Source organism: Salmo trutta, chromosome 12 (assembly GCF_901001165.1).
Source record: "Salmo trutta chromosome 12, fSalTru1.1, whole genome shotgun sequence".
NCBI lineage: Eukaryota > Metazoa > Chordata > Actinopteri > Salmoniformes > Salmonidae > Salmo > Salmo trutta.
The window spans coordinates 20944522-20955782 of record NC_042968.1 but is presented as its reverse complement, the minus strand read 5'-3'; the positions used below and the strand labels follow the sequence as shown (position 1 = coordinate 20955782).

The window sequence follows — 11261 nt, the reverse complement described above, 5'->3', positions numbered from 1 at the left end:
CATGCCCCCTTGCAGCATGACTAAGGCACGTTCACGCAGATGAGCAGGGACCCTGGGCATCATGTTTTTCAGAGTCAGTAGAAAGGCCTCCTTTTTAGTGTCCTAAGTTTTCATAACTGTGACCTTAATTGCCTACCGTCTGTAAGCTGTTAGAGTGTTAACGACCGTTCCACAGGTGCATGTTCATTAATTGTTTGTGGTTCATTGAACAAGCATGGGAAACAGTGTTTAAACCCTTTACAATGAAGATCTGTGAAGTTATTTGGATTTTTACGAATTATCTTTGAAAGACAGGGTCCTGAAAAAGGGACGTTTCTTTTTTTGCTGAGTTTATAAAAACAATATATTTTCAACGTGACAAAGATGTGACGTCCATGGTCTCTAGGGCCTTACAATGACCACACAGGCCCTGAAATGCACTATGGTCAGGATAAAGGAGGAACATAGTACAGCAGGGAATCTCTAGGGAAAGAAAGGAATGGCATGGTGGAGTGGATATCCTTCACAGATTGATGAATCTCATGCCCTGCAAAACCAAAATACAGGAACACCTTTTTGCATTCCCATATGAATAAAAGAAGTCTACATGAGAATTTGCACAATCTAGGCTGTTGGAGCAGACACTAGATGTTCTGGGGGGGGGGCAGTGCCCCATGTCCCTCCAGTGGCCTGGTTGGGTGGAGGCCAGGTCAGACGTGGTGTCAGTCTACAGGTAAAGAGCCTGTTTGCATTGCTGCTCCTAGGGAGGCTCTTCCATCCCCCTGTCCCTGTTCCAGTTCTTGAGGCCCTCTGGAAGGGAGGTGTCCTCCTCCATGGCCCCCGTCCCCTCCACAAACTCCTCATACGTAGACTTCTCCTCGTTGGGGCGAGGACCCAGCAGCTTCAGAATATCAGCCTTGTCCAGGACCTCCTTCTCCAGGAGACGCCTCCCCACCTGGAGGGGAGACACATGGGAGCAGATGGAGGTTAGACCACTTTTCAACCATGTTCTACAGTTGAAGTCGGAGGTTTACATACACCTTTGCCAAGTACAATTAAACTCAGTTCTTCCACAATTCCTGAAATGTAATCCTGGTAAAAATTACCTGTCTTATGTCAGTTAGGATCACTACTTTATTTTACGAATGTGTAGTATTTGGTAGCATTGCCTTTAAATTGTTTAACTTGGGTCAAACGTTTTGGGAAGCCTTCCACAAGCTTCCCACAATAAGTTGGGTGAATTTTGGCCCATTCCTCCTGACAGAGCTGGTGTAACTTAGTCAGGTTTGTAGGTCTCCTTGCTCGCACACGCTTTTTGAGTTCTGCCCACAAATCTTCTATAGGATTGAGGTCAGGGCTTTGTGATGGCCACTCCAATACCTTGACTTTGTTGTCCTTAAGCCATTTTGACGCAACTTTGGAAGTATGCTTGGGGTCATTGTCCATTTGGAAGATCCATTTGCGACCAAGATTTAACTTCCTAACTGATGTCTTGAGATGTTGCTTCAATATAGCCACATCATTTTCCTTCCTCTTGATGCCATCTATTTTGTGAAATGCACCAGTCTCTCCTGCAGCAAAGCACCCCCAGGGCATGATGCTGCCACCCCCGTGCTTCACGGTTGGGATGATGTTCTTCGGCTTGCAAGCCTCCCCCTTTTTCCTCCAAACATAACAATGGTCATTACGGCCAAACAGTTCTATTTTTGTTTCATCAGACAAGAGGACATTTCTCCAAAAAGTACGATCTTTGTCCCCATGTGCAGTTGCAAACGATAGTCTGGCTTTTTTATGGCGGTTTTGGAGCAGTGGTTTCTTCCTTGCTGAGCGGCCTTTCAGGTTATGTCGATATAGGACTCATTTTACTGTGGATATAGATACTTTTGTACCTGTTTCCGGCAGCATCTTCACAAGGTCCTTTGCTGTTGTTCTGGAATTGATTTGTACTTTTCGCACCGAAGTACGTTCATCTCTAGGAGACAGAATGCGTCTCCTTCCTGAGCGGTATGACGGCTGCGTAGTCCCATGGTGTTTATACTTGTGTACTATTGTTTGTACAGATGAACGTGGTACCTTCAGGCATTTGGAAATTGCTCCCAAGGATGAACCACACAAGGATGAACCACACAATTCTTTTTTTTCTGAGGTCTTGGCTGATTTCTTTTGATTTTCCCATGATGTCAAGCAAAGAGGCACTGAGTTTGAAGGTAGGCCTTGAAAAACATTCACAGGTACACCTCCAATTGACTCAAATGATGTCAATTAGCCTATCAGAAGCTTCTAAAGCCATGACATCATTTTCTGGAATTTTCCAAGCTGTTTAAAGGCACAGTCAACTTAGTGTATGTAAACTTCTGACCCACTGGAATTGTGATACGGTGAATTATAAGTGAAATAATCTGTCTGTAAACAATTGTTGAAAAAATTAGTTGTGTCATGCACAAAGTAGATGTCCTAACTGACTTGCCAAAACTATAGTTTGTTAATAAGACATTTGTGGAGTGGTTGAAAAACGAGTTTTAATGATGTCACATCCTGACCTGACCAGTAAAAGGGGTATTTGTTATTGTAGTTTGGTCAGGACGTGGCAGGGGTGTGTTTGTTTTGTGTTGTCGGGGTTTTTGGGTATTGTTTTATGTTTTGGATTTCTATGTTCGTATTTCTAGTATTTCTATGTTAGTTTTGGGAACGACCTCCAATTAGAAGCAGCTGGTTGTCGTTGCTTCTAATTGGAGGCCATATTTATATGGGTTTATTTTCTCTTGTGTTGGTTTGGTGGTTGTTTCTTTGTATAGCTGGTAGCCTTACAGGACTGTCGTTCGTTGTCTTGTTTTGTTTAGTGTTCACGTTTAGTAAATAAAAGTATACGTATGGACACTTACCACGCTGCGTATTGATTTCTCCTCTTCTCAAGACGAAGCTTATGACAAATGACTCCAACCTAGGGGCATGTAAACTTCTGACTTCAACTGTATATACCTTTCTGATACATTATCGATGTGATTGGCATCCTATTTCTCCCCCTCTTAGGGTTAAGAGATTTGGGCCTCCTCTCTTGATATCTCACTCCTCTGCCACCATCTCTCTCCTACATACCCCTCCCTCCCCCTCACCTTCTCCACCACATCTCTCTTCTCAGTGATGAGCTGGTGTGTGCGTTGGAAGGCAGCGTCTATGAGTGAACGGACCTCCTGGTCTATGAGCTGGGCCGTGGGCTCGCTGTAAGGCTTCTCCATCACCATCTCTCCCTGCCTGGGGAGCTCAAAAGACACCTGGCCCACCACCTCACTCATCCCAAACTGAACCACCTGAGAGAGGGATCGAGGGGGCGAGAGAGAGCGAGGTTAATTAGAGAGAGTGTGTGTGTGTGTGTGTGTGTGTGTGTGTGTGTTTACCTGTGCGTATGCAGACTGCGTGACCTTCCTGAGGTCATCCTGTGCCCCTGTGGTGATCTTCCCAAAAAAGACCTGCTCTGCCACACGTCCTCCCAGCATCATACACATCCTGTCAAACAGCTGCTCCCGCGTGAACAGGTACTGCTCCTTAGGAAGGTACTGAGCATACCCCAAACCCTTCCCCCGGGGGATGATTGACACCTGGGACAGGAGAGGAAACCAACAGGTAAGATCCTACATTCTGCTCAGGGTGAAATTGAGGGATAGGTAGGGTAGGTAGAACAGGGACAGTAAGGACAGAGAAGAGACAGTGGGTGGGGATAAAAAGGTATTAGAAGAGGAGAGAATGCTATTGAGGAGGGGAGGAGATGGCCACACACCTTGAGCAGAGGGTCAGCGTGTTCCAGGTACCAGCCCACCACAGCATGGCCAGCCTCGTGGTATGCTACAGTGGTCTTCTCTAATGGCTGTAGTACCTGGGTCTTCTTCTCCAGACCTGGGGGGAAAGGAGGGCATGTTTACAACCACAAAGTGTGTGTGAGTTTCATGTCTCAAGGCTGCACTTGTGTGTGTTAGGGGAGGGGGCTTGGTTACTTGTTCAGGAGTGAAAGAGTGGCCTCACTGGCCCCGACAGACAGGGCAGAAAGGTCATGTCAACACCAGCCAGTCTGACAGTTACATTCCAAAGATGAAATCCCTGTTTGAGCCCTGACATCCACTCTCCCCACAATCCCCCAGTCAGTGACAGTAGCTTACCTCCGATGACCCTCTCGATGGCCTGCTCAAAGTGCTTGACGTTGATAGACTCGTTAAGGTAGCGTGCTGCTATCAGGGCCGCCTCATTACACACGTTGGCAATATCAGCTCCTGTATGTTGAAAGAACCATGTACTGTGTTAATTTCATCATTACTTTTAAAGGGATAGTTTGGGACTTTGGCAAATCCCTTTATCTACTTTCCTCACGAGCAAATTCTAACTAGATTATCGCAAAGACTGGAAGTATTTGGGTAAAGCTAGCGCAAAGACGAAGTCTCACTAATGCTAGTTAGCATTGGCCTGCAAAGCCACCTCTAACTTCCTTCCTACTGGACACAGAGACATAAAAAATGGTATCCATGAGTTCATCTGACTCTACGGAAGGAGATAAAGGGCTTCATTTCCAAAATCCAAACTATCCCTTACACAGCTAGCTGTCAACGTGCACACAGACAAACACACCTGGCCCTGCACTCACCAGTGAAGCCAGGTGTGAGGGCAGCTAGTTTCCTGGCCAAAGCTTCAGATTCTATACTGGAGTCCAGCTTCAGAGGCCTCAGATGGACCTTATAGATGGACGCTCTGCCCTTTATGTCTGGTGGACCTGAGAGGAGAAGGGGAGAGAGAGAATTTGAATTAGTGTAGGGATAGAAAGGGAAAAAGAAGGGGGATCAGGTTTGACAGGGAGGAAGTGGAACATATTTATGGGGACGGATCACTGGCCCAGGCAGGAGAGGGAAAACATTGACACCCTAGTCAGAAGGCCCAGTGGAGCAGCTTGCCTCCTTTCCCTAATGGTTACTGTCCCCCGGTTACATAACCTTTCGGTTTATAGAAGCTCTCACTCGGGCTGCAGTTAGTTTCCATGACAGACAGAAGAATGCAGGCCAGTGAGGCCAGGCCAGAGCTGCCTACCATTGTACAGCTGGACTGGACTTGGGGGAAAATGGATCCCAGCCGTCAGAAATAACCTAGATCAGCCATCTCACCTCACTCACAAAGAGTACAACCACATGACATAACATGTTACTGCAATGTTGGGCACAACTCAAATCAGACCGCTATCGACACAGATAAGGCAATTAGGCAAGTTATGACATCACTGATAATGGCAAAAACATTTTGCAGTCAGTGCTTTTGCACCTGTACTTTTGCCAAGAATGTGACCAAAAATATGTCTGTGCACTTAAAGTTCTCACTTCTAAAATGGCTTGATTACAAGGACTATTTGCGAGTAAAAAAACCACAGGCAAGCTTTTACTGCATTGCTGAGATGGGGTTCAGTCAAATTCTAATCATGTCGGCAAGGGCTGTAGGAAGTGGTTTCACGACCCAGGGAAAGGTGACAAAAAAGCCTTAACCACATTGATTTCAGCCAGGGTTGTATGTGACTAGAATATGGAGACTAGACAGTGGTCTCACATAGATAGACCAGGAGTTTTTCACTGACCACATGACCCAACCGCGAAAAACTCTGGCTCTAGTTAGAATTTATAGTGCAGGGTTTTTCCTGTTCAGGTTAAACTCATTTCCCTAAACTCACAGGGCCAGGCTAGCTCGTTGCTATGGTAATGGGGGTCAGGAGAGGTGGGACGGCACTGGACAGGCATGGCGTGCTAATGTCATGAGATATGCCGGCCGGCTCGGGCTGGGTAATCCCTCAGACTGCACTGAAGATGCTAATCCAATGACAGGGCAGAAAAGCTCCTTCTGTTTGTGGGCTGTTGACCAGAGAGGAAGAGTTGTCAGAGAGCAGAGCCAGAACAACACCAGAGCAAAGAAAGCAACGCTAATGCCACATTAATACACGTAAACCATGTTTAATCCAGGTAAACTACGCTCTTTGAGTCACAGTACTGAACACACTGATAAAGTACTGTTAAAGTAGCTTTTACTGTAGAAATAAACATCATTGTGTATACCCTATAGCGGCTAGGTAGCAGCATCTACCCAACTCCACATACTGTGACGTATATCTAGAATGCACTGTATGTGTGAGGTACTGATAGAGTTGGACTCTGAAAGAGGGGCCAATGAATTGTCTGATAGTCTAACAATGGCTGTGTTGATCTGTGGCGACAGGTAGACAGATTAGGCCCTGCTAAAGTTAGACTATCTGTACCTACTACAGTATTTAGATCATTGATATAATGTAGAGCTATGACAGAAATAAACAGTTCCAGGCCACACAGATGTTATTTATGGAGTGGACTGACTGTACCGTACCTATGTAAATCTGTCTGTCGAAGCGCCCAGGTCTCATCAGCGCCGGGTCCAGGATGTCTGGTCGGTTGGTTCCAGCCAAGACAACCACGTTAGTGCTGGTGTTGAACCCTACAGACCCAACAGAGAAGTGATGGGAAAAAACAGTTGAGATTGTATGGAAGGGTCACATAATAAACAGGACACATAACTATGATTAATTAAACATGGCACATTCATTGAGTGTCTTTGGGAATCATTTCCCTATTTTTGCTTCATTTAACCTTCAATTAACCAGTGTAAGACCACCAAACCAGACCTACCATCCATCTCCACTAGAAGCTGGTTCAGTGTGTTCTCCTGCTCACTCTGTCCCCCAAAGTTCCCTCTGCCTCTCTTCCTGCCCACAGCATCTATCTCATCGATGAACAGGATGCAGGGAGCGTTCTTACGGGCCATAGCAAACATATCCCTCACCTGGAAAAAGGAAAGGCATGGGTTACATTACTGGGTAGGTCCACAGCACAACAAATCAACACTTTAGCAAAGTTGATCATGCTTATTGTATAAAACTCATGCCAATACAGTGATTCAGAGAGTCATGTATTTATTCCCATAGAGGAGTGAAACAAGTGCGTGACCTCAAAGCAAATATTTAGACAAAGAGAGGAAAAGCTAACAGAAATCCACCCTGTAATCCAACTGTCCCTCTTCCTCCCCTCTCCCCTCGGGTAGTACTCACCCTGGCTGGGCCCACGCCAACAAACATCTCCTGGAACTCAGATCCGTTGACGGTGATGAAGGGGACATTGGCCTCTCTGGCTGTGGCCTTGGCTAACAGGGTCTTCCCTGTGCCGGGGGGACCCGACAACACTGCACCCTGGGAAGCGCATGGTCATAGCTGGTATAAGTGGGCACTCTTGTGAGTACTTGGAGGTTAGAGTGCAGTGGTGACTGAGATGCAAAGGAAATGTCTATGTAAAACAGCCAATTAACTATAATCTCAGCTCATCACACTGCATAGACAAATTCAACTGCACAGTGTTTTCCTGACATGGCCATGAAATCCAACACACTGCTATTTTTTATCTTGGTGAGCATCATCCTGTACAACAGGGTAATCTGAGTAGTGTTTCAGATGCTGGTAGGGTATCTAAGGAAAGAGTTACCTTGGGGATCTTGGCCCCCAGGTCCTGGTACTGCCGGGGGTTCTTCAGGAAGTTGACAAACTCTAGGATCTCCAGCTTGGCCTCTTCGCAGCCCGCCACATCCTTAAATTTCACGTCAATGTTGTCCTTCATGATTTTGGCCTTGGATTCGCCCATGCTGAAGGGGTTGCCCCGCCCTCCGCCACGGCCTCCTGCCATTGGTCCCTGGCGCATGGTGAAGAGCAGGAGGCCAACCAGCAACATGGTTGGAAGAATGCTCATCAGGAAAGTACTACATATAAATAAAAGGGAGAGATTAGCATTAAGGGGCCAATCAATCTATCAACATCTCCAGGGTCAGTGAGCGCTTGATAGAGAGGACCTTCAAATGAGTTCCAACCCCACAGCTCCTAATCTGAACAACATTCAAATAAAGTCTTCCTGTTCCCACAGCTCTTCATCCATCCCATGGCCTAGATCTCATGATGTCTCACCCGTCACTCTCGCTTCCGTAGATCACAGGTACTCTGTGTGTAGAGTCCAGGCCCATCTCCTGCTGGGCCAGCTCCAGGTTGCGTTCAAACGTCTCCACGCTGCCGATGTTGAACCACAAGTAGCTCTGTGACACACAGAGAGACAAGGGGATGTGAACACACTTATAACTGTTGGCATTCCTCACTGGTTAAACTCTAAGCAAAACATTATGGAACGTAACCACATAAGACTAAATAATACATCTAAATCCAAATGCTTATCTTACTAACTTGTAAACTCTATACATGTCTTGAAATCCAAAAAAAGGGGACCTATGGATAGTGTAAAAAAACAAGACTCCCAAATGTCTCCCCTGTGATTATTTGGTACACACCACCTCTGACGTATTGACTCCATGCACTGGGATGACTCTGACACACTGTTTGTTGACTACCTCCAGACGGTCCACCTGACAGAGAACACATCAGACACATCAAAGAATGAAGACCTCAGATTCACTGTTCCACACACAAACAATGACAAAACAGCTCCAGGCATGAAAACACATGCAATAATACTTTACTTATGGGTCTTATAAAACGTTATTACATAGTAACTAGTGAAGAACTGTAATCTAGTATATCTCCTGTCTCTCACCAGTCTTCTGGCCAGGTAGCTATTTACAAAGTCCTTCCAGGAGACTTCCTTCCCAGTCTCTCGGAAGTAGAAATACAGGAACGCGGAGGCCATGCCGGCGAATCCGATCGCGACATTGCGCATGGTCTTCTCATCCCAGGGGAAATCATTCTGTCACATTCAGAGAAAACAATGAGGGGAAACAGGGTGGAAATGATGTATACAGAAGTCCATCTCATCAACACACGCACAAGCGAACACACACAGACACAGTGTCTGAATGGAAGCAGGCAGAGTGGGGCTCTGGCCACCGTCTGCCTCCCTCTCATGCCAACTGTCAACAACCCCCCCCCCCATTAGTAGTATGATAAAAGGTGACCCTTTATCCTCTTACACAGCAGCCCTTTATAAATAGAACTCTACTTTTTTTACTTCCCTCTCTCATCTATTACATAACAGGCTGCTACACAAGGCATTATTGACTGGCGTGTTTATATAGCGTCTCTGGTTCAGATCAGGTAGCTTAAGGGGTGGAAAATCAAATGAGTGATGACAGAGTGCTGTTGTTGTGGAGAAAACAGGCACACCTTGTTTGTTTACATGTCTGATCTGTAGAAAGCGGAGGCTTTGAAACAGACCTGGAAGCGTGTCCACCAGTCTGATTCATCCTTCCTTCCGCCTCTCCTCCTCTCTCTCTCGCCACCTCCATTTGGTCCCCCTTCTCCTCCGCCCTGAGATTCTGGCTCTTTGGTCTTCTCATCTAAACAAGCAAAATGACACAGGAAATTAAATCACAGACAACTGGCTGTCCATCATTGACATCCCAGTGTTAACAGTGGGCCAGCAGAGAGACAGGATATAGGCGATCAGTCATACCTCCGGCCTCTTCAGATGATTTGTTCACTCCAGGAGTGTCCTCACTCTTTGGGAAGAACTTCTCAAATCCTGAAGCAATTAAAACATGGAATTAGCATAGGGATTGAAGATGTAGGACGCAATCAAACAACAGCAACAATGAATTGCACAGTCATCCTTAATTGCCATGGTCATTACATGCACAGCTGATAACATCAACATATTCCTGGTGTTAGAGTGATTTACCTCGTGGGGGTTTGGAACTGAGCAATCGAGCCAATGTGAAAGTGCATTGATTTAATCCCATGGGATTGATTCGTTTTAATGCGGAACACTGAGGAGAGAGCAGGATTGGATTAACACAGCCTACCTTGAATCTCGTATTTGAAAGAGTTAAAATATCTGCATTAGGCTACTGATATTCAACAATACACAGTTGAAGACAATTCAGATGTTATTCACTGAATATTCTAATTATGCTCCCAAACATTTAAATGGGTATAGCAGCCGACTTTCTTTTTATTGTTTACTCTCTGTTAGTCAGCCCCTCTACAAAACATTTTTGGGTGTGCATTATTTTTTATATTCACTGAATATACAACACATCCACACATCATAATAACTGATTATTATTACAGTAAATAATATTAAAGTCCTTAATAAACAGATTAACTCATTGAACTGATGTTAGTATATAAAAGCATCGATTTGGCAAAAGGCCCTAGAATGTTTCACGCAATTTGGGTCAAGGGTGGAATAATACGAAAAGCTCCGATACCGTTGCGACGGGATGCAATTCGTCAAATTTACGTCAAATGTCGATTTTTTTGGTGCATTTTATCTAACCCTAACACATTGTCCTAACCTTAACCTTAACCCAATTATCCTAAAATGATAAGATAATTCTCCTAACCTGCTGAGTAAATTATCCTAACCTGCTACGAAAAGTCAAATCTGACGTTAATTTGATCAAAACTGGAGAGATCGCTTCTAGCCATGACCATGTGCTGCAGCTGAGACGCCCCCTTCCCCAGAACGCAGCAACTCGCTATGTTATGAAATGAATGAGGGGAAAAAAAGTTTCATAAGCAAGGAAGGGATCTTTATGCAAGAAACTCTTTATGACAAAGTTCATCAAGTAAAGGCAAACAAGGCTTAATCATGCATTTGTAAATATATTGTAAATCTGGCATCAATGTTGTGTGATATCATTACATGGTTATTTTGCAAGTTGACGGCAGACGGAATGATTTAAAGAAATGACACCCCACCTTCGATAATGCGCTAACGTTACTGTAGCGAAAAGCTGCAGGGATGGTGGCGCAGCCTCTGCCCCAAGCCTGCACCCCGTTCCGCAGGGGCCAAACACTCACTGAAAGCAGCCCCATCATGCGAACCATATTTAGGCTGAAGCAGACAGAGTATCCCCGCTGTTGCGGTAGACCGACTCCCGAGGCTCACCAGTTTAAAACTAGCTACGATTACACAGAGTGAGATAAACCAAATCATCAACCTTATATAAGCCTGACGTAAAATAATGTAAACAAAAAATAACATTCACAAATATGTATCTATGCGTCTATCATTGCTGTCAATCATTCGTTTTGTGAGTTGTACAATAAGGAAATTCGATTAATTCTAGTTAAATTATTCACATTTTAGTGTATTTATGTTCGTGCATACCCACGACCTCATCCGGTCCCTCGAAGGACCAGACCGCTACTTTGCGATTGGTCAATATGCGTGGAACGATAACAAGTGAAGTTTATGAAAATGAGGGAGTTCTATTAACCCAAGCTGCGGTGCACATGTCTA

At 45.1% G+C, this 11261-nt stretch overlaps 1 protein-coding gene across 1 annotated transcript; it reads right to left on the bottom strand.

Annotated features, from left to right (window-relative positions):
- Positions 1–312: 312 nt before the first annotated feature.
- On the bottom strand, positions 313–11103 carry LOC115203161 (AFG3-like protein 1). Its single transcript, XM_029767584.1, has 17 exons — positions 10718–11103; positions 9693–9780; positions 9468–9536; positions 9230–9351; positions 8613–8762; positions 8350–8424; positions 7976–8100; positions 7503–7773; positions 7076–7213; positions 6657–6810; positions 6358–6465; positions 4610–4735; positions 4131–4241; positions 3755–3870; positions 3375–3575; positions 3093–3287; positions 313–934 (listed from the first exon to the last, which is right to left on the bottom strand). The coding sequence occupies exons 1-17, from the start codon at positions 10844–10846 to the stop codon at positions 740–742; spliced, it is 2373 nt and encodes a 790-aa protein (XP_029623444.1). The 5' UTR covers positions 10847–11103; the 3' UTR covers positions 313–739.
- Between the last annotated feature and the right edge of the window lie 158 nt (positions 11104–11261).